Source organism: Acromyrmex echinatior, chromosome 6, assembly GCF_024713525.1.
Source record: "Acromyrmex echinatior isolate Ae372 chromosome 6, ASM2471352v2, whole genome shotgun sequence".
Taxonomy (NCBI): Eukaryota; Metazoa; Arthropoda; class Insecta; order Hymenoptera; family Formicidae; genus Acromyrmex; species Acromyrmex echinatior.
The window spans coordinates 4789455-4813428 of NC_141857.1; the positions used below are offsets into that span (position 1 = coordinate 4789455).

At 34.0% G+C, this 23974-nt stretch overlaps 3 protein-coding genes and 1 long non-coding RNA gene across 16 annotated transcripts; all 4 read left to right on the top strand.

Moving 5' to 3' along the window:
- Positions 1 to 605: 605 nt before the first annotated feature.
- Positions 606 to 17554, top strand: LOC105153961 (uncharacterized). Of its 11 annotated transcripts, none has more exons than XR_015545516.1 (23): positions 610 to 898; positions 1736 to 1865; positions 2329 to 2493; positions 5754 to 5942; positions 6069 to 6234; positions 6532 to 6726; positions 6806 to 6895; positions 6971 to 7081; positions 7256 to 7356; positions 7466 to 7595; positions 7863 to 7999; positions 10316 to 10528; positions 10696 to 11648; positions 11913 to 12259; positions 14773 to 14975; positions 15205 to 15232; positions 15309 to 15449; positions 15591 to 15820; positions 16099 to 16210; positions 16453 to 16521; positions 16700 to 16806; positions 16968 to 17146; positions 17228 to 17367. XR_015545516.1 is itself a non-coding variant. In XM_011069135.2 (23 exons), exons 1-23 carry the CDS (start codon positions 862 to 864, stop codon positions 17442 to 17444), a joined length of 4293 nt encoding a protein of 1430 aa, XP_011067437.1. In that variant the 5' UTR covers positions 616 to 861; the 3' UTR covers positions 17445 to 17554. The 11 variants fall into 11 exon arrangements, 9 of the variants coding, with proteins under 9 accessions (XP_011067443.1, XP_011067442.1, XP_011067437.1 ...); XM_011069135.2 differs by having other exon boundaries at positions 616 to 898; positions 16925 to 17146; positions 17228 to 17554; XM_011069137.2 differs by lacking the exon at positions 10316 to 10528 and having other exon boundaries at positions 617 to 898; positions 16925 to 17146; positions 17228 to 17554.
- Positions 9053 to 10151, top strand: LOC147909284 (uncharacterized). The gene is made up of 2 exons (XR_015545518.1): positions 9053 to 9997; positions 10108 to 10151. It is a non-coding gene; the product is annotated as an uncharacterized LOC147909284 (long non-coding RNA).
- Positions 17555 to 19046: 1492 nt separating the features above from the next.
- Positions 19047 to 21870, top strand: DhpD (guanine deaminase). 3 transcript variants are annotated; one of them, XM_011069142.2, is made up of 9 exons: positions 19047 to 19343; positions 19713 to 19840; positions 19933 to 20196; positions 20297 to 20515; positions 20626 to 20733; positions 20819 to 20926; positions 21009 to 21174; positions 21300 to 21446; positions 21533 to 21870. In XM_011069142.2, exons 2-9 carry the CDS (start codon positions 19742 to 19744, stop codon positions 21730 to 21732), a joined length of 1311 nt encoding a protein of 436 aa, XP_011067444.1. In that variant the 5' UTR covers positions 19047 to 19343; positions 19713 to 19741; the 3' UTR covers positions 21733 to 21870. The 3 variants fall into 3 exon arrangements, with proteins under 3 accessions (XP_011067444.1, XP_087263033.1, XP_011067445.1); XM_087406907.1 differs by lacking the exon at positions 19047 to 19343 and adding an exon at positions 19386 to 19404; XM_011069143.2 differs by lacking the exon at positions 19047 to 19343 and having other exon boundaries at positions 19713 to 19835.
- A 203-nt stretch (positions 21871 to 22073) lies between these two features.
- Positions 22074 to 23596, top strand: RpS2 (ribosomal protein S2). The gene is made up of 3 exons (XM_011069144.2): positions 22074 to 22225; positions 22520 to 22871; positions 23061 to 23596. Exons 2-3 carry the CDS (start codon positions 22521 to 22523, stop codon positions 23547 to 23549), a joined length of 840 nt encoding a protein of 279 aa, XP_011067446.1. The 5' UTR covers positions 22074 to 22225; position 22520; the 3' UTR covers positions 23550 to 23596.
- The last annotated feature ends 378 nt before the right edge of the window (positions 23597 to 23974 follow it).

A 23974-nucleotide genomic window follows, 5' to 3' on the forward strand; every position in this document is an offset into this window, starting at 1 on the left:
CGCTTGCTGAAAAAGCACCACATTCCTTTCACGCATGTGTGGAACGAAGGTGGCCAATGTATCTGTCTGCGCATGTGCTTGATTTTGAAATGTACATAGATTCAAATGTGGCGGAACTATCCGTCGGTTACATCACCGATTATTAATTCGCTCATATTCTGGGGTATTGTTAAAACTAGGATTCGATTTGTGAAATGATGTAAAAGAAATCCTTTCGTCTAGATAGTCCTAGATGCGGTATAGTAAGAATATTGACGTGTGCGACAACAATCCTCATAATTCTCTCATAATGATGCTATAATTGCGGTAAGATTCATCATTTTCCTGTACCATCATGAGTTGAACTTTTCAATTCGGGGGGGAGGGGGCGCCAGGTGGTCTATGGAAGAAAAAGTGCAGGGGAGAAGAGAACGCACTTGAGAAACAAACAAACTCGATCTCCCGCTGTTTGGCTGCAATTTCCTGCACTTACATCTTCACGGGAAAATTGATCAATTATTACACGCGACAATTATTCTTCCCCCCCCGTCGCGACGAAGGTATATCACCGCGGTGAAGGTAAACGGACGGCCTTGCTTCCCCGGATACTCCTCCCGCCATTGCCCCCATTGCCCCTTGAGACGGTGGAATGGGGTGAATCGGTCCGACTTTTCAGTGCTGATTGCGAGTGATTGTGATTGGTTTCGTTGTCACGGTTGGTTCCTCGTCATCGAGGCTCAAGATGCCTGAAGGCGTTATTTCGCGACCCCTGTAAAATATAAATCGAGATCCCTCTCCGCGTATGTGTTTATATGTGCGGGTATACAAGTGTCTCTCTTTCGCAGAATCCCGGTGACGATTCGCACAATCTTCAGCAACATCATGTCAGCAGAATTGGAAGAGGTCGAATTGGAAAATGGTGATTTTTCATTGATAAATTGAGCGAATTAAATTTAATGAAAGTTTAATGGAGAAAATTTAATGGAGATGAAGTTCCTGTTTGAGTGGCTCTGTATTACAACTTGTCTTCGTTGTGTTAAATTCGATCGAAGTTTTCATTTTTAATTATAAATGTATAATATCTGCCTTTTTTGCATAAAATTAAATTTTCTTTAACAACAATAAGACAATGCTTAAAAAAAAACAGAAAATACAGTGGTAGGTAATAGTGATTAGATTAATTTTTATCTCGCTTAATTTTTCATAATTAAAAATAGTATTTATTTTTATATAAAATATACAGGAAATTAAATAATTCTATGCAGAAAAGTTGCAAAAATTGCAAACATTTATGTCTACAGTTGAGAATTAATTCACAGGATTGAATTGCTTTCTATTTCTACTAACATAGATTAACTTAATCTTGATTCAACTTATTCTTTATTGTTCCTAATTCTTATGTCCATTTCTCTTAATATTAATTAATTTCAGTTTAATTTACTCTTCACACTTTTCTAATTCTTAGAAAAATATAAAATTAGTTGAATCAAGATTAAAATTAAACTAAATATGTTGGTAGAAACGAGCATAGTGGCACAAATCAACACAAACGTCGCTCTGTCTTGATGATTCTGTAAGAAACAAAGTCTGAACGATACTTGTCGACTTGTGTTATCAAATGGAAAGCACTCATTGTTTTGTAGCTTCTTGTGTCCGAAGTGTCTTTAACTCATTGCGAATTAAATAGGCATCGCGAGTTTGTTTTTCGCCCTCAGAAGAGTGGAAAGTGACCAGAAACGATCCGTCGTTTTTCCAGTTTTGCAGCAGATATTCATGGATTGCGACACCTCAATGTCGACCTTGATGCCGGATTTGACGGTTCTGACAGACGCGGTGCCGATTTCCAGGATCGTCGAGTACATTCAGGATCAATTGCCGAACTGGTCGTGAGTGCCCGCATAAAACGGGACAACATTAATTTTCTTATCAGAGACGTATAGACGCGCCGTGCCATTCGTCGATATTGACGAACGTAAGACACGACTGTGATATAACTTGGAACAAATTGTCGGTATGTGTACACCAAGCGGCCGATCGATACAAGGACAAACGCGATCGACGACTTGGCGCACGGCTTTAAGCGTAGTACATTTTCGCGAGACGAGATACGGAAAGCCACGTGGAATATAAACCGAGGCGAACCTCGAATATAAACTGTCGCGATTTTCAGTGTGACCGATGTTCATCTGTGTTATACAATATGTAGTCCATGTATGTAAATGAATGGCATTCATTTGCACATACATCGATTACATACATTTAAATGTTTTACTGTGCGGTAGCTCGATTTCTGCAAAAAGAATCGTTCTTACAAATACTGTAGTGTAACGTGCCAATTTTGATCGATAGAATCGACAATCTGGAGGAATTATGGAAGTGTTTAGCCGCCGTTTCAACGAATGATTGCGTAAATTTACAACAATTCAAAGAGGCGACGAAATGCTGGATTATCAAGATTCAACAGGTTCAGTCTGCGGAGCTCAGCAATAATAACAATGTCCAGGAGAAACTCTAGTAAGAGGAAGCAGAAACTTTGTTTAATTTAAAGAACACGTTGCATGTGTATAAACAGCATGTAGTAAAATGCACGAGTTCGTGAGACTGAATAATTCAATGCGGTCCCCACTTTATAATCATGAAATTATTGCTGGAAGGAAGGAGAGAAGGACGCACTTTTAAAGGAAACACACTGATTCTTTATCTTTATCTTAATTTAAAACATTGCGCCGTAAATTAAGAAATTGCGACGCGAAACTATTGCGTGGATAATGTAACAGAACGGAATTCAGTGAACCGTAAACTCGATACATGGAACGCGTCGACCGGGAAAAAGCAACCGTGCGGTATTTATGACTTTAGAGGAATTGATTAATAGTTAACAGAGCATTACGCACTCTTCGCGCGAAATGTATTATTAGCGCTATATCTATTTATTCTTTTCAGCTGAACTTATACGATTTTTCTTTTTTTTTCTCTCTATGGAAAAAAAGAAGAAAATATGAACTATGCAAGAAGTTTAGCTAAAAAGAACAGGCCTCGTGTAATTCTTTTTGGTTGAACTTAAATACGATTTATTTTTCCTTATTTTCCACATTGGAGGAAAAAAGAGCAAAGAAGAACGTTGCAAGTTCATCTAAACAAAACGGCTTGTATTCTTGAATATATAATATATATATATAATGTATATTACTGCATATTGAAATATGATCCTGTTTTCTGATTTTCGTATGCGATATTTTTCGAAAATAAAGCCTCACAAGCTTTCTACCGCGGACAAATTCGTTTGAATCCGTTTTCGATCGACATATACAGACTCAGTTTTATCATTATGAAACGCAAACATATAGATTCATATACATTAACAATCCTGGCATATATTAACGTGATGGCATCGTTTGTATAGATTGTTTTTGAAAGAGTAAAACTTATATATAGACGGTAATATTTTTCTTTGCCCATTCAGTGCAACGCGACATTATCACGTATATACTCGATAAGCGGTTGGACCGCTTCGATCGTGCGATAGTTTAGCTGACTACGCTACCTTCATTCAGAGGCATTGAAAAAAATTATTTGCGGTTCTACGAGCGTATGTATGTGTATGTATGTATGTATGTATGTATGTATGTATGTATGTATGTATGTATGTATGTATGTATGTATATATATATATATATATATATATATATATTTTGCATATACTCGCGCACGTTTATTCAAATGAGCTCGCGGCATCGAGCCAGTTTACTTTCTTTACTTCGATGCGTATAGCGCGAACGACGTATATCGCTCGTTAAATTTTATTAGAGCGATCCTACCTGAGAAAACCGATAAGAAACCACAGGAATTAATTCGAGGCAAATTAATTCAAAATTTGGTGAAATCTGCGAAATTGTACGCTTAATAAAATACTTGGTATATCAATGCAACGAACCCAACATAGACGACTTTCAGAGAATTCATGAATGAAAGATATAGATTTAACATTCTAAGTTTAGAATGCATAGTTTAATTATATTTCTTATTTCTATTTAATTCCACGAACTTTTTTAAGCGAGAAATGCCACGTGCATTATGTCTGCGTATGCAGCCTACCGATTGCGATCCGATTTACGTTCTTGAAGTCATTTCATCGTTGTTGTTTATCGAAGTTAAACAAGGACGAGTAATGCTTACGAACGTTGTGAGCATGAATCGTACCGCAGTCGTTCATGATAATGGCTGATTGCCAACCGCGAAGAAACATGCGTGCCGAAATTTCGTTCGATACAACCGACATAAACGCGAAGCGAAACAACAACTGACGAATTAAAAAGAATGCCCAGTGAACACAAGTTACATATAACGCATTTGTTAGTTGTAATTTCTCACTCAACAATATAATTGTAACACAACACTTTTGTTATATTATGATTATATTGTTGAGTGGGAAAATTACAACTAACTGGTACATTACATGTAATTTTATGTTCATTAGGTATTTAATTTTTTTCAATTCGTCAGTTTTTATTCTTTATACGAGCGTGTATAAATGTGTATTTATATATATATGTATATATTTGTTCCCTAGTAGCGGAGCAACAATTTCTCGTCGCTGGTCCCAATAGAGTCGAATAAGCGACACACAGGTGTTATTCGTGCGATGTGTGTGACGAATATTGTGGCAGCTGGAAATCGGCACGCGATATGTCTTATGCAATTGGCGTGTGGTGTTCAGTCGTTGCTCGCCTGTGATCATATCTGGTGATCTCGTTAATGCGCCGATTGTGATCGTAAACAGAAGAAATTGGCTAATTTATTTCTGAAATTTACTTACCCTCTACACGATTGATCGCGCGCGAAGCGCTCGTGTGAATCTCTTCCAATTACTACTGTTGAATGCAGCAGTTATTATTACGAATGTTCGTTGCGAAATCGAAGAATTTAGAATTAATTTATCGACACAATGCTGGTACGTTTATGATAGTGATAGACGCATTCGATCTTGTATCGTTGATTTGTTGATTATGATTTGTGATCGGTACAAGAAGTAAGTGGAATATTCGGTCCAGATTGTATTGTAATATTATATTATAATGGATACAATGAATTTAAAACATGCATGTAAATAATAGACGAATTATTTTAATATAAATTTCTTTGGTAATATAATTTTACTAAGTGCATCAACTATATCTGTTTTTCTGTTTATTAAACTTAGACTCAGTGAAGGTATATATGAAGATATATATCTTCCTAGATATATTTTCATATATATCTTAACTAAGTTTAACGATAAGTTCAATAAACAGAAAAACACATATATGAAGATATATGACTTTTTATATTTTATAGATATTTTCTTAATTAATGTTTTGATCATAAATTACTTGACGTGGATAAACTTAGTTTTCTCGATAACTCTTTTGTTATGTATTAACACTAGAAAGATTAAGCGATCATTATTGATCGTTTTTTAATTTTTATATTAATTACATTTCTTGTATAAAAGATAAGAGTCTGAAAATTTTTTGATTTTTCAATAATTATGTTCTTTATTTCATAGAAAAATTAGTTCATTTATTTCTTTTTCTATTTTCATAGAAATAATTTATTTACTTATTCTTTTTTTAGTGAGTAAGAAACATTGTATTTCTAGTGTTAAGTAAATACATTGTGTACAGTACATGAAGGCAAATTAATATGTTTAATGTAGGATGTGCGTTATGTCATGTATTAATAACTTATTTGTACAATGGTTGGTAATAATACATGATATATGCTAATTGCCGTAGCCTCGTAAACGACGCAGACTCCTCAATGAAAACCATGGATCTGACTAATGATATCGTGAAATTAGAGTTTCGAAATATGAAATTTCGAAAACTCTGCGAGGAAAACAATGTTCTTCGCGACGAGCTCGAGCGACATGAAAGATCAATCAACAATCTCAAACAACAACACAGTATTACCGAGAAACAGCTGTGCGTATGATTTACTTGACATCCAAGTGTTCTGTCTTTATGAATAATTTAAAAAAATTGATTTATATTAATATATTCTTATGATGTTTATGCTTATGCGATATTATATATGTTTTATTAATGCAGAAAACATTATGTTCACAAATGTCAGCAATTCGAAAAGGAAAACGATGAACAAAGAGATCAATTAAACGAGTTGATTAAGAACGAAAAGACTATGACCTTGGCTCTTCAAAGATATACGAAAGAGCATCAGAACTTGTTGAAACAATTGGAAGCCGCGGAAATTGAGGTAAAAACTAATTGCATCTTATTATTTTATGGGAAGTTATTCATGATTTCCGTTTAGAACGTAGACGTAGAAATTACACGTTTACATTTTTATTTTGTATTTTTCTGCATAATTCTTCGTAATTAATATTCAAATATGAATTCTTGGATATAATATAGTATTCGACATTTTGAATAAATTTTGATTATAAATAATAAATGATTGATTATAAATAATAAATATTTGATTATAAAGAATCTTTATTATACTCAATTTTTTTAAATGCTTTTATTATTTTTAATATATACAAATAAATAGATACAAGCTATACCATCTTTAAAAGAAAAATTAGAGAAAATCACTAAAGAGAAAATGGAGTATTTGAAACTGATCACCAAAATACAAGAAGAATTTGACGAAAAGGAAAACAATTATTGTCAATTAAAAACTACAATAACCAAACTCGAAGACACGAATATTAACATGAAAGAGGACTACGAATACACGATTCATGTAAGTTTTCAAGTATTGCTTGGTATTCATATAACCACATATAACGAATTATAATGCTGCAACAAATCATATATTGTAGAATCTGCGTGAAAAGAATCGTAAACTTATGGACGAAAATGTGGAGCTCCAATCGTTATCAGTCCTTAACGCATGTTCTACCGAAGAAAGAGTAAACTATTAATGTTATAGAAATGTAAATTGTAAAAATAATTTCTCACGGTATAATTGACACGATTATTTACAGCTCTCGTTATCACCAGTTTTGGACGAAGATGAATGCTACCTGCATAGTACACCTTATAAGTCGATAAAAGTATCAATGGAAGATTCATTGTACACGGAATTGAAAGCTTCAGTAAGTGAAAATATTTTGAGTAGGACTTTTCTAATGTTCGCATTAATATAAGATATAAGCGATTAATATAACATATAAGTAATTATATATTAATATAACATATAAGTGATACGAACATTTTAATAGAGATTTGAATTTTTTTCTTAATATTATATTATATTTTACATATTTCAGGGCTTTACAGCTGACTACAGCAGAAATAACATACAAGAACTCGAGGAAGAATTAAACGAGTACGACGCCAAGATTGTTACGATATTGGAACAGCTAGAAAAGTCATTATATTTCAGTTTAATTGTTTTTTATTTCCTCTATTAATCGATTTTCCCAATTTAACGATTTTAGTTGAGCTTGCTTTACGTTTTATTTGCGATTGATTTTCAGAATTATACAATTTTTTGTTACGATGCGGAGCTCTGTCGACGACTTATCTTACTTTAATTCGCAAGATACGGACGCAAAAACTCATAATATCGATATATTGAGGCACAAAGTATCTTTTCTACTAAATATGGTGAGTTTTACTCTTGTTTTTATTTTAGGATTTTTCTTTCATCGCTAACGTCTTTTTAATGTTGATAAGGTATACAGCATACTTAAACAATCACCTTGACACGCGCGTTGTACTTGTCGCGACATTACTATAGTTGGTTGATCGCATTAGCAATGAACGCTAATTTTCATGACAAAGCGACACACGCTCTTCGATTTTACGTAAATGATCTTCCTCGCTTTTTTTTTCTTTTACCTTGTTCTTTTATCTATTCACGTCTTTTCGCAGATGACAGAAGAGATCACGAGAAGAAATATGAGACAGGATTCGAGCACACAGCTCCAAGTCGAGCCGATAAACGCAACCAGCAGTTTGAAGCAATTTGGCGTCAGAAATTTCCGGGATCTGTTGTCGACGCACGCAACGTAAGTTAATAACGTTCGCATGAAACATCGATGCGTAACACTTGCGCGTCTGTATTCGAAGTTGTCAATATACCATAGACTAAAATGAAGATGATTAATTCCCGGAAGAAGAGAATTCTATTATAAGTCGGTTATATCGACTTAATTCCTATGCTTTTACGTTAGTAAAGGAGACTTTGCGGACAAATTGATTTTTATGAAAGACCGAAACGCCGTTCCGCTTATAGCCATAACTCGAACATACATGTCGCATAAACGGAAGAAATATATTGCTTCGATTTCCAAAGCAAATGACCATTCGATTTGAATATCTGGCTCAAGGTCAAACATAGCGGGCGGATCTTCAGGGTTTCCCATAAAAATAGCGATGCCGCGTTGCTCGTTGCTTATATGACCTGCATATATGACAGCGCCCTCGAATGACACTCCACGTAAAAATAACCGAGTTGCCGCGAATCTCGCCTTAAATCATGATCCCCTCATGATCCCTCTCAGTTCTCGCACCCCATCAAAAATATTTATCGACTATCATATCTTGCGCCTTGATCCATCCTTTCCTAATTTGCAAGCTCGAGAGTTGCATAGTCGGAATTTAATCCCGGCATTTGTTTTTTCTTTCGAATTCACGATTAAACGCTTATTAGAAATATATTATTACAAATGCGCTTAGATAAATTTTTATCATAAATATCATATTTCTTCTTCCTCATGAGAAGAAAAATATCCGCAAGACGACAACGGAATTGACACATCACATATGGATATATCGAAGGAATATTCTTAAGCGTTTATTATCTTTTTTTTTCCTTAAAATAATTTTCTTGTGTTGCGAGAACTAAATCACTGCGCAATCTATGTATGTAAAAAGTGACTAATGTATGTATGTAATTGGTTTTCCGTAAAAATAATGCCCTATACCGTTTACAGAAATGGATTGACAGATTTAACCGTGTAATACAGTGTCATTTTTACATGAAAAATTAATTATACACGCATATATTGTAGTCACTTTTACATTTGGATTTGCAGTGAGTGCCACGAGAAAATACATTATTACGTGTTTTTTACACGGGCGATTATCGCGATCGCGTTATAAAGATCTCTCGAAATGCAATCCGGAAATTACCTCCGGCTACACGATGCAGGAGAAGACGTCAGTACCACTAGGGAGATCGATTTACCAGGCGAATGCAATCAGTACGCTCCGGACCTTCCTGTCGCGCGTGTCGATACCTCGAGAACGATATTTCAACACATAATCACATCTTGCACATACATCGAAGTTTTCTCATTCAATCAGAAAATTATCTTCAACGCAAAGAAACTTGTCACACGTTATAAGTGGACAGACATTCTTAGAACGATCTCTCGACTTCTCATCAAATTAAGACAAAGTTTTGAGAACAAGTTTAGCATAAGTTCTTCGAAAGAATCGGGGGATATAAAATGTAAAAGATTAATTCGCGCTAAGTCGAGACTAATAGAGATTAATCGATGGGAAACTAGTAAAATAATTAATTACGAACGTGACACATGTGCATACTTAACAATAAGATATAGACACAGCATTGATGTAACACAGACATTAAACGCGCGTAGCAAGGACAGTTTGATTTATTGCCTTAATGGCATAAATCGCTAAATCTATGCGCATCACGCGTGCAGTTCTAATTAGTCGCCTCTGCAATCTGCACAAATTGTTTATGACATCAAGATCGACCTCGGTCTTGCGAGCAAAAAAAGGGGACAATTTATAAATTTCGGTTTTAATAAAAAATATTTTCGCTAACTCTTCTCTCATGAAAGAATTTATTAATTATTTTTTTCTTAAATTTTATCATACAAATATTACAAAAGAACGTAATGAATATTACATTTTGAATATATTGTTATAGAGATTGATGTCATTTGGCGATTTGACGACACTATTATTTTTACAAATATGAATTTCTTTAATTATACAAAAACGGTTTTCATCAATTCTTGTAATCACTATAGGTATATTATTTGCAACAATTTTTAAAAAAAGATTACATAAGATAAGAGATGCCAAAATTTCAAGATTATTAAAAATTTGACTTGCGTTATGAATTTGTGTTACGCTGCAGGCTATTGCTGACATTTAAATAATTATCTCCCGTTCGTGCAAAAACATATCATCAAGCATTGTGAACATTAAGTGGAACGTGCCCTAATGGCTAAAAGTTAAATAATCGACTTTGTAAATTCTAATTTAATGTCGTTATTAATGCGTTAAGTATGCTGTATTTAGCTTGCGTATTCTTTAACTTCTTTTTGCTATAATCGCTATTTTAGCCAGCTGAAAGTGGAAACGAGTCTGTGGTCAATAACGCATTATGCGAATAACGATGACTTGTTCTCGAGAGTTATAAAGACGTGTCCGTCTCCGAGTGTCCAAAATCGATTCCGCATCATTGAACCCATCATCAAAGAGTTACACAACATCATCGAGAGCACTCTTAGTGTTCTTACCAATCGCAAAGATTGCTTGCTAGCCGGCAATTTAAGGTTTAGTTATAAAATATATAACAGTTCAAAATTAATTTGCTACGAAGTATCATCATAAAAAAAGAAACGTGGTCGCGAAATATCGCGTATTGTGAACGTATACAACAATAATATAAATGTTAATTGGAACTAAGTTGCTGATAATTAAATGATCATTTTGTTAATAGGAATCGATCGATACACACGTTGCCGTCGGACTTACAATTATCCTCGCTAGCCGTGGAAGACTCGAGGCAAACATTTGGTTATCAAAATCCTGAAACGAATACTATCGATGTTTTGTTCGCGCGCGGAGATGGTCTAACGCAGGAAGACCACGACGAGAAATCTGTGCTGCTTACTGTGGAAGCACGCGAAGTTTCCAAGGAACATCTGATCCATTCTGAGGAGAATCGATCGAGTGAAATGTCAAAGGGATCAAGTATTCTCAAAGTGAATTCGAAGGTATTGGCCACGTCGGAGGAGATAAAGTGGGATTGTATAAGTGAACAAGTACCTGAAGTGAGCAACGCAAGCAATCCAGCGAGTCCCCGCAGAAAAATCTCTGTCTACTGCCGCCCGTTCGACGTCGTTGCGGTGCAGGATCCACTCGAGAATCATCAGGGACCTAATTTGGAAGTGAAGCAATCATCGAGCATTCCACACAACTCTCCCTCGCAAATCAACAAGATCACTGATTGGGAGCGAAATATTGTGATGAACTATGCGTTTAATCATGGTTATCGCAATAGAGAGAGCGATAGCGATTCCACGAACTCCACGCCGGAAAAGCAATTCCAACATAGCCTAGACGATGAAACACCGGTCGAGCAGACGATACTTAGAAAGATCCATTTGGCGCCCACGCGCTTGAAATTTCCATTGGAAGCAAAAAACGAATTACATAGAATTATTGAGGCTTCTAACTGTGCTTCTCCCGTTTCAATGAATTCCTCTGAATTGGATTTTTCTCCTATCGTCGGGAATAAAAAAGATGACGTTTCCATGCATTCATCTTCGACATTTATAGACAAGTGCAAGATGAAGAATGTGGTATTCGAATCTACACCATATTTAAACAAGACTGTTTCGCAAGCACACTTAGTGTTTAATGACTGTTTATTTTCGCGTGATCAAACTGGTAAGTATCTCCATCTTAATTAATCTTATTAGATAACTGATCTCGATCAAACTAGGATATGAAGACTGTGTAATATATATCATACTTATTAATGCATATCACACAATTTAATGATACGGCAAAAAAAATTTACTGCGCGTATCGAAGTATGATAATATAATCCTCTCAATCACCTTCGACTTCTCACATCCATCTCAGAAGGAGACGTCGTGGAAATTTCTCTCAAGCTGTCTTATTAGATCATCGATTTCATTTCTCCCACAGATTTAGCGAAGATCATGGATTCAAAGGATCCCCACTCCTTGACGTGCGTGCAAAGAGACGGCGAGAGTCAGTCGCGAATCGAACGGTCAGTCGATAGCCAAATGTCGAATCGCGAGAACAGTTTAGCCGTTTCAGGCAATGGCGAGTGCAAACCGACGGGGTCCAGTGATCGATGCAGCATCGCTGAAGAAGTCGTGAATGAGGTCGACGAAATCATCAATGTCGCGCCGTCTGCATCGTTGATCGATTCGGATTCGATAAAAGTAATGCCGTGCAAGAACGTGGTGCAAAGCGATGAAAAAGCGCGTGAAAGAAACTTGTTGGAAATGAAACGAGAAATACCACAGGTTGGTAGATCGAGAAGATTTAGATATAAATTTAGAAGTAGTTTCCCTTTTCTGGAACATCCCGTACGTGGAATGAAGGAGGAAAGATTAAGGATCTATTTGATCCGCGATACTGTTGGATTTGATTAAATTGGATGGAATAGCCTGCTTGACGCGTGTAACTTGAACACTGACAGTCGCTCAATTACGAAAACAATTAAGTTGCGCTTCAGCAGAAAACGCGTCCTTAGGCGGGCATTTTGATCACGCCAATTGAGATCGGTAATTATTACTGCTTTACGGGAACGATCAGCGATAAATCTGCGATCAATTGGCACTAATTACTCGTAAGGAATGCCGCAATTATTTGACACGCGGTCTATCGCTAGACCGCTATCGCTCATATTACATATTCCAGCAATTAATATACGCGAGTCTCAATATTTGCAATAGAGTTTAAGTGACCTTGACGCTTTGTTATTTATTATTCTGAGAGAGACATCTTAATCGCACTTCCACATTCATAAAATAAAAAGATTTCCATGGAAACGGATTTGCAGCGAGATTTTCTTGAAAAACTGGTTATACGATTCTTTTTTAATTCTTGATGTAATATTTGTCTACTTTATTGAACATTTTATGTGATTATTGTTTTGTACCGATTGAATACATGAACAGGTTTACAATAATTTTTAAAGGTGTGAGGCATTTAGTGTCCGTGAAATGTGTTATACATAAAAGAAATTATATATTTTTTTATAGTATATTTTTATTCTTTTTAGTTCGAAAAGATAGAGATAATTTATCGCTTCGTAATAATTTTCTTGTTTGAAAATTATATCTTTCTTTTTTCCTTTATGCCCACATTTACATGTGAATAGTAAATAAACATGTAACGTATCTCGTTTAACGCGTTGTCTAAAATAGCCACAAGACAGTCGCACATATTTCAAAGCCATGCGATTTTTTTCAGTTTGTTCTGAGCACGGAACGCTAATTAATTTGTTATCTACTAGACACAGCATCTTTTCTATCATAATTTATTAATTCTCAGCTAATAAATACTATCGCGATCGCAAATATATAATCAAGTCGATTATATTTACTGTGAAAACATTTCGTGATAATGTTTCAACTATGATTTATGTTTAATCGCGTTCATTTCTTTATTTATCTTTTATATTAATCGCCCTCACAAATAATATATATATACTTTGGATTTGAAAGTCTGTTCTTTTTTTGCATTTTATTTATCGATGATAAGTCGCGAACATCTCTGTTATTTACTCGTTCAATTATATCGATTTTTACTGGTACAGTTGCACCGATCATTAAAGATCTGTGGTGAAAAATCCGACGTAACAACAAGGTCGATCGCGAGTTTTTACCTTATAAGTTGTTTTGTGGCGATTTCCATTCGTCGTTTACGCCGGTCGATTAGAGTTTCATTACTTCTTCGCATTATCTATATTTTAATTGGCTATACTTATAAACTCTTCGTATTTTTATATTTTTTACTGTAATTCTAAAGGAAGAAAATTACATGAACATACACATTAAATGTTTTTCCGCGATAAGAATCTATTAGCTCATTTAGCTATCTTACGCAAATTTTATGTAACGTTAAATATTTATTCCTTTATATGCACCAAGAAGTTCAATAAAGAATTGCTGATTCCCCCGAAGTGACTGCAATAATTTATAGTTATATATAGTATGAATGCTATTATATAGTAGAGAACTCTGGTATGCATTATTTATAGATAATTTATTAATTAATGATGGCATTGCATCTTTCTTTTATAGATCGTCTGACACAAAATTCCACCGAATACTGCGAAGTTATAAATATTACATTGAAGTGCGATAGTATCACAACGCACGTGCCCCTTCTACATCCGGCGGTCTATCTCGTTTGATATGAGAAATAATATTTGCCTTAAGTTTGCCACGTAAACTTTCGACAGATATTAGTGGAAAAGCGAAAAGAGAAAAAGCCGCCGAAATTCTCACTATATCCTTTCCACTCGTCGTGTTCATAGGCAGTAATTAATCATCAGAGTAAAAGAAGTTCATAATAATCTTTTTTAACAGAGTTCCATCGAATCACTTGTATCTTTTTTTCGAGCCTATTATTTATCCTATCTTTTAATTACAAGCTTTAATTACGCTGAAAAGCACGCGATTCTCGCATTTTTATTCTTTTCCCGATAATATTTATCCGAACGTGATGCTATAACGCTTGCATACGGAACGAAGGTCAAATTACTACTGGAAGTACATTGTGCCAAGTTAACTGTTTTTATTGCTCCGAACTTCTCTATTCTTGCATATGTATGCACTGATAATTAGCGAGGATCAACAAAATTTTATGCAGTATGCAATTCTCTTCCGTTATTCTTGAAAGTCAGATACTGAGAGATAATTTATAGCGGATGTCCGCTAATTTTATGAAAGGCTCAGCGAACGCATTTATCGAATTCCTATTGCTCTTCTTTTATTGTTTATTTCGAAATATTATTTTGTTATTACAGTTAACTTTAAATATGAAAAGATCATATTCGGAAGGCGAGAACCTCGGCCGATTGGAGTGCCGTTGCAAAAAAAATCCATCTTTAATTCCGGAAAATAATCAACGAGTGAAAGTCTTCCCAAGTCTCGTGGATATTCGTCTGCAGGAATCTGGACCAGTCTGCATAAATCTAGCTAATTTATCGGACATTGAATTAGCGATCAGGTGCGTAATGAACTTGGTATAATTTAATTAATCATACAAATATTAGGTGTAGTAAAAAGAAATCCATTATTTTTCCAATAGATGGCTTTAGTAATCTGTATCTCGTCTACGCGTGATACAGATTACTAAAGCCATCTATTGGAAAAATAATGGATTTCTTTTTACTACACCTAATATATTTTAATTGATCATACAATTTAATTAATTGTTGAACAATTTTTATTTTCAGGGAGAATTCAAATGAATTTGAACTGCAGGTAAATAAGCAGATTCTAAGTATAAGAATTGTAAAATATTTTTATGGATAATTACATGACACTACTTCTATTGTAGAAGAAGTACATAGCGTTCTCATTATGCCTCTGCACAGAAAGGTTGACTTTACCGCGAAGGATAGCGATGTCGCTTCGACAACGCGATCAATCTGAGAAAAACCTTTCCTACGAAGTACGGAAGATGCAGCAGGACATTCAGGCAAGCGAATACGAAAATATCTTGATGCTTATTAAGCAATCGTATAGAACTTTCGGCTAAATTTATCGCGAAGCGTTTGCCAGTTAGCAAGTAGTCTTTCTCCATGGTTCGTTGAAGGGATTGAATTTTGCGTAACGTCAGGAACTCGCGCCACTATGCACGGATAGGGAATCCGTGGAGCGGGTGGAACGGGTCAGGCATCAATTGGACATGATCGTGCGATGTGCACACAGGGTGTCTTGCGCGGCCGAGACTCTAGGCGCCGTGCAGCAGGAACGTAGGGTATCCCGAGCTATTTTGCTGGCTGACAAATACCTCCAAGTGCTGCATTCTCGATGCGAAAAGCTAATCACCAATGTCGCCGAGACCAAGTGAGGATCAGACTTATCACTTTCCCTTGCTCCGTCGTCCAATTTGTATTTTGAGTTTTGACATTGCTTTCAAAATGTGATATTCACGTTTTCGATCTTCCTATTATGATTAAAACTTTAAAAGTTTACTTTCTTATAGAGATCAATCGATAATGGGATAAATTCGGAATAAATATTTTTAGTGAATGATTTGTTAGTATTTGATTTGAAGTCCTCTCTCCCTTTGTTTTCGAAACGATGAGATAGTATCGGTGATAGTGCACGCTATTCATTTCCAGACAGATCTTGGTAGACAACAATATAATGATAGAGGAGAACGCCAGCGAGCTCAACGATGAACTGCCTCGCATCAGATATAGGAGCGGTACACCCGCCAATAATCGTATGATGGTTCGAAAATATTGAAAAATTCATGTTTATCGCTTTCTTTCGCCAGCTTTTCATCATGTTAGATATCTATCATATCTCGTTTTGCACTTTCCATCGCTTCGTTGTTATGCACTCGCACGTTTATACAATTTCGCAGGAATTTTTTTATGCACTTACAGCTTGCACTCTCATTTTTTTTTCTTAATTCCGTTCTGCCGGTTAATAATTGTGGTATATTCTTTTTCGTCCATTTTTCTTTCTAGGTGGCTAGGAGAAGAGCCAGCGTAGCCACAATGTCTCGGCCAATAGGCAACGTACAGGACATGACAAAGGCAATTTGTCTTGTTTTATTTTAGCTTTAAATTTTTGCTTTTACAGCCTGGTATTTCAACAGGGTTATCTTCTTATGTTTCTGTACTACTAACATTAACATGCATGATTGCCTATTTACTTTTTCTTTTTATTCTTTTTGTACATTTGTCTACATTTTTCACTTTTTGCTCCATACAGGACACTATGAGGCAGCGAAATTCCGTTTCCGGACGCATGACTCTCAGAAGACCATCGTTCAGCTCCGAATCCCCAAAATGGGAAATCGAAAAACTACATCGTGCTGAGTTAGTAATATTATTATTGTACTTAGATTTAAATTTCTTAACGCTTAAAACATTTATTAAATATTTTAAAAATACAATGTTATACTACATTGAATTTTTAAAAAATATTTTTAAACAGAAGTTCCAATAGCATCAGTGAATTACGAGGTATTTTCGAGCAGGCTGAATCTCGTCGTAGCTCGAGAGAGGAAAATAACAACATGCTACGATTGAATCATTCTAATGGCCAAAGTACAGTAAATTGTGCGATAATTGATAATGAGGTTTGGACGAACGTAAAGGAAGAAGTCTCTTCTGAAGTTTCTGACAACGAAAGTATTAATTCTGAGAGTAGATCGAGGTAATTGATTTTTTCATTCAATTTCTTTTTATCGCTTTATCTAAAATTGTTGCTTCTTTTAATGTAATTTCTTTTTTTTAGCGTAAAATCGTCACAATCTTTCCTATTAAGACGAGAAAGAAGAGTATTATCAATATGGCATATAGTGCTGTTGAGTATTATAATTTTCTTCTTCGTGTTTTATATGATTCATGCAATGTCATTAAACGTTTGCCAAGAACCGTTAAACAAACGGTTGATCGGATACGTTTTCGACAAATGCGGTCAGATAAGGAACGCGGCGCCTCATCCAATGTGACTTTCTTGCGTTCTGATTAGCTATATCAGTAAAATAAGTAGCAAGACTAAGTATAGATTGTAACATATATCAATTATGGAAAGGCTGAATAAATTAATAATTGCAAAGTTCGTTTTGCCTTTTAGTGAAGTCACGTTTTAGCCGCGAGTGCTGTGATTAATGTTTTCGGTTCCTCATTGCAACTGTGTTTGTATCATGACTTCAGAAACGACAAATCGATAAATACTTCTACACTTTATGCGAAATAAATCGATTTTTTCGACTATTACTTGTGTTTGACAAAAGATAAAATCCGCAATATTGTAAATGTATTAATAAATAACTGTAAATCTAATTAAAATTTTTATTTGCGCTGAAACCGATGGACACATCGATATTGAATAACATACATTGAATACATTCATTTATTAATGCAAGAAAATTGAAATGATAAAAATGTTTAACATTTCAATCAATTTATATTATCAAACCCGCATACGGAAGAATTAATTTATCTCGACATAAAATAGGAAAGATTCATGATTCCTTGCTTTTGACATTCGTAATTCAACGTGTTTGCAATGAGAGATCAGAAACTTAAAAAAAAAATAGAAGCATTTATTTACATGTCATCGAATTATATTAAAAAATAATATGATAGTGTCTGTATTTTTTTGTATTCTTTGGAAAATTTTTATGAGATATTTGAGAAGTATTTATTTGAGATTTGTTTTAAAAAACGTTGAAAAATATTCAAGGATATTGCGTTTATTTTGCTAACAAATTATTTTAAAAAAATAAAATAAAGTTTGTGTATTAAATGTTTTGAAATATTTAGAAAAGTATTGTTAATAAAGAAGAATTAAAGTATTGTTAATAAAGAATTAAATAATTTGATTACACATTTTGATGCGTTTTAATTTTTTGTTGCCACATAATTATCTTCCTCTCTTTATCATTAACAAGACTGATGTAAAAATTAACTTTCAGAATTACGAAAAACGAGGGGACAAAAACATTGTTAATAAAATACAAAATAAATCGATTTATTATTTTTTACCCATATTTTTTACAGCAGAAGAAATATTAAAAACAATCTTATGCAGAAGATTACGTAATTGTTAAATTTTTAACTTGCATTTTAATATTAGGTGTAGTAAAAATAAATCCATTATTTTTCCAATAGATGGCTTTAGTAATTTGTATCACGCGTAGACGAGATACAGATTACTAAAGCCATCTATTCGAAAAATAATGGATTTCTTTTTACTACACCTAATATTAATTTTATTTTTATATTTCATTCATTCTGATATTTCATAGATGTATATACGTATTATATATATTATATTTACGTAACTTGATAAAATCAATTTCTATTTATATAATTTTATTTTTTGGTTATGTCAGGTTCGATTATTGATGCAATAATTGTAGAAAAAAACATGTATGCACATTATTGCTTTTTACTTTTATCGCTGCAGATTATTACTTTGCTTTTATTATTTTTATAATTCATATTATACATTTTAAAAATGTATTTATCATTAATCGATAATACATGTGAGTTGAAATTATCAGCATCTGGAAATTTATCGACTGTCTGTATTTTTTTGCGAATACGTATAACAAATTCGCATTTTTTTAACCTTGTTGGTTACTGCAATTTTCAATTAATCATGATGTAGATAATTGTATCATCCCACGCGAACATTTTTATCCGTCGGAACTTATCATGTTTGTTTTTTATTCGATATAAAGTATTTATTTTCTAATCTAATTCAGATGACTCTAATAGTCAGATCAGCTGCTTTGCGTAACATGCTGTATCCTTGAATCAACTCAGCTGTGATAACAAAGTAATCAAGTGATCGAATTATCTATGATAGCGTTAAGAAGACTGTCGTGAAAGCATTGACAGTGAGTCTTGAAAAGTTGCTAAGTGATATTTTATTCGTAGACATTATAAAAATTTTACAGTGTTAGACTCTGGAAAGAAATATTTTTTTCGTTTGTTGTATTTTATACAATAAAATAACAAAAGAAAATCATTTGTTAATATATATTTTATAAAGTTTCTTTTATTAATATATTTATTTTATCTTATCTTTAATTAAAATTATATAATATTAACAATATTATGATATATTTAATTTTTAATAAACTATGAAAAACTATGAAAATTTAATAATTATAAAGTAGTGTAACTATAACTGTAAAACTGTAAAAGTTTTTAAAATGAATTACGAAATTGAATAACAATGTATATAATATTTATTTTTGTTTCAGTGATATAAGCATTTATAGAAGATATAGTAATGATTCGACAAGTTTTTTTTGGTCCGTTGATTCAAACAAATGATAAAGAAGAATTAATTATTAAGGAGAGCGTTGCTGTATTTGTTGATAATGGCAAAGTATTTAATAATTTAATTTTACGTACACATTTGTATATAGTATAGTTTATTTAAAATAAAAAATATAATAATTTTACCTATGCAATATTTAGATTACTCGGATTTTGGAGAATTCAAAGGATTACGAGAAAGATTTTCAGTTCGAACGGAAAATTCGAGATGAAATTAAAGTATTATCGCATGGTCAGTTTATGATGCCTGGATTTATCGATGCCCATACTCATGCAGTACAGTTTCCAAATCTTGGACTGGGTTACAACAAGTGTCTTTTGGATTGGCTGGAAACTTATACCTTTCCGCTGGAGAAAAAGTATAGTGATACAGAATTTGCAGAGCGAGTGTTTGAAACAGTTGTGGTGCGTGAAACAATTCTGATCAAGATCACACCATAAAATGTATAATTATTTCAGATATTCTTGTATCTTTTCGTTATGTCTAATATACATGTCATTACAGAAACGGACCATCAAAATGGGCACAACAACGGCATGTTATTTTGCATCTTTATATGCCGATGCATGTGCAATTCTTGCAAAAAAAACTGCTAAATTAGGTCAACGAGCTTTCATCGGAAAAGTGAACATGAACATTCCGCGTGACGATGGATATTGCGAAAGCACCTTGACGTCAATTGTAGACACCATAGGTTTTATAAAGTCTATTGAGATAATAGGGGTAAGTGCAAACTTATATTTTATTGCCAACTCTTCAATTATAGATAAACAGTCAATCCTATGTCAGAATTAATCACAGAAAAATCTTGCATTATTCCAAACTTGTTGCAGAATCCACTTGTAAAACCGATCATCACACCAAGATTCGCATTGAGCTGCGACATGGAATTAATGCAAAAGCTGGCAGAGATCGCTAAGACGAAAGACATACATATACAGGTATTTTAATTTATTGAATTTGTTTAATATTATCAGCAATGTACAACTATTATTATAAATACAAAGAGTTTCTTATTGTCTATAGAGTCATGTCTCTGAAAATAAGGATGAGATAATAGCAGTGAAACAAGCTTTTCCACACCTGCCTTCGTACACGGCTGTTTATGATGCTGCTGGTCTTCTTACCAATAAGGTATAATACTTCATTTTCTTAATTTATTAAAAAGCACTGAAACAATTGAGAGTCATATATAACATCTGGTTCTTTTTTATAGACAATATTAGCGCACGGAGTCTATCTTGAAGATAGTGAACTTGCTATTCTTAAAGAACGAGGGACAGCTGTAATTCATTGCCCCTCTTCAAATACAAATCTGAAAAGCGGGCTTTGCGATGTACAAAGATTAAAGGCTAACGGTATCAAAGTCGGACTTGGAACAGGTGTCGCAAGAATCTCTTTATAGAAGTTTTACAATTTGGATATTTAACTTAAACTCTAAATTTTGAATTTCAATTAATATATATGACGTAATATATTTATATTAAAAATGAATATTTTTTCTTAGATGCTTCAGGTGCAGCTACTTACAGTATGCTTAATGAGATGAGATCGGTTTTACAAGTATCAAATTGTTTATTTTTAACGAGAGATAATTATACACCGCTTAGTTACAAAGATGTCTTCCATATGGCAACATTGGGAAGTGCTAAAGGTAAAGTTGGTCATTGTATATTAAGAATGTTCTTTATATCCATACAAAACTTTTTACAATTATATTAACATATTGATTGTATTTAGCACTCGCAATTGATGACAAAGTCGGTAATTTGATGGTAGGCAAAGAATTCGATGCTCTCATCGTTGACATGAACGCAGAAGGCAGTTTGTTAGATAATTTTAAAGAATATACACTCGAAGAGAATTTCCAGAGATTTATATATGCTGGTGATGAACGTAATATAGTATCAGTATATGTAAAGGGTAAACAAGTGAAATAAGAACTTTTTTATTTTTACAATATTTTACAAGCTGATAAATAAAAAATCTGTATTTTCGTACATTATTTCTGTATTGATTATACAATGTAACAAATTTATAAATTGTTACACACAATGAATAAAAATCTGTTTTTTTTACTTCTCTTCCAGAAACATTATTTTTTACATTCTAAATTATATTTTCATTTGCATACTTTGAAATAATAGAATATTTCTCTAAATCTTTTTTACCGAACATTAAATATATTTTATTTATTTTTTTATATTTTCTGTTTTAAATATTATTTTACGATTATCACTTAGTTAATAGTATGATAAATTTTTGTTTTGTATGTCTAAATGTCTAACCCGTTACTGAATAAGAACGCGCCATTTTTTTAAATATCGGATATACGTCATGTAGGAGGCGCCATCTCGAAGGCAGATTAATTTCTTGTTTCCACCTCGTGTTTCCGGTTCTTCTGTGATTTTCGAGGAAAGGAAAAGAAGTAACGTGAGTATATTTCAGAAAGTTCTCAATTTTTATATCATTTTTGAATATTTTTCGTTCATCTATATAAGATGTTAAAACTATGGATATTCTCATATGAATACTTTCATTGCATTTTCTAATATTTCATGAAATGTCGTATGTCAATATCGTCCGCTTAGGGTTACCCTTGCAAATTTCAATATTAAAAATATGTGCATAGTAATTATCAACTTTTAATAAGATTAAAATTTAGGATGTATTATAGATGACATTTCTGAAAAAAAATCAAATTTATCATGAATTGTTTGATCACAGAATGGCGGACGCTGCTCCAGCCGCACGTGGTGGCTTTCGTGGAGGTTTTGGTTCTCGTGGAGCGGGAGGTGATCGCGGAGGCCTGAGAGGTCGAGGTGGTAGAGGTAGAGGCAGAGGACGCGGCCGTGGACGTGGCAAGGAGGATAGCAAAGAATGGGTCCCTGTTACCAAGCTGGGTCGTCTAGTCAGAGATGGCAAGATTCAGTCTCTCGAGCACATCTACTTGTTCTCCTTACCCATCAAGGAATACGAAATCATCGATAAATTCCTTGGACCAGATCTAAAGGACGAAGTTCTAAAAATCATGCCGGTACAGAAGCAGACACGTGCCGGTCAACGTACACGTTTCAAGGTAAATTTTTTTTTTTTCAAGGTCCAGTTCTATCAATATAAAATAAATTTTAATCTTGACTTAACTTACTGTTTATCTTTGTTTAATTTTAAGAATTAGAAAAAAATAGATAAATTGAACTAATTAAAAAAGTAGCTAGAATATAAAATTTTAGAGAGACAAGAGTATTCAAAATATAACATTTTATAGGCTTTCGTTGCCATCGGAGACAGCAATGGACATATTGGACTGGGAGTAAAATGCTCCAAGGAAGTAGCCACTGCGATTCGCGGTGCTATTATTTTGGCTAAGTTATCCGTTGTACCAGTTCGACGTGGTTATTGGGGTAACAAGATCGGCAAGCCGCACACGGTGCCGTGTAAGGTAACTGGCAAGTGCGGTTCCGTACAGGTGCGTCTAATACCTGCACCCAGAGGTACTGGCATTGTATCCGCCCCAGTTCCTAAGAAGCTTCTTCAGATGGCTGGTATCGAGGACTGCTATACCTCAGCTAGAGGATCAACCTGCACACTCGGTAACTTCGCCAAGGCTACTTATGCTGCGATCGCCAAGACTTACGCGTATCTGACGCCCGACTTGTGGAAGGAGCAAGCTCTGGCTAAGGCACCATATCAAGAATTCGCTGACTATCTGTCTAAAACTCATAAAGGAGGCGCGAGAGCGGCCGAAGTTGTCTAAATAAACATCTAGCCTCTATGAAAGCGCATTGAAAAATTGTAAAACAATTTTTATTTTTTTTCCCTTCCAATTTCTTGCCTGTTAGGAATCTAACATTTCCTATTCTCCTTCATTTCGTTGAGCAAAATAGATAGAAACTAATAGACAATAGATACTGAAACTATAATCAATGTTGCATGTATCATCACAGAATATGCTGATACATGTACATTATATTAACACTAAAATGATCAATGGTGCCATTACAGCTCTGTTAATCATTTTAATTTTGTTTTATAACATACAAGACAGAATATTAAGAATATGAAAATATAACACAGATAGTATCAAAATAACTTTTTTCTAACTGAAAACAAAACTAGAAAATTACCAAGTTGCTATCTTTGACAATTTAGTGAAATTCCATCAATTGTTTTAGTGTTAAC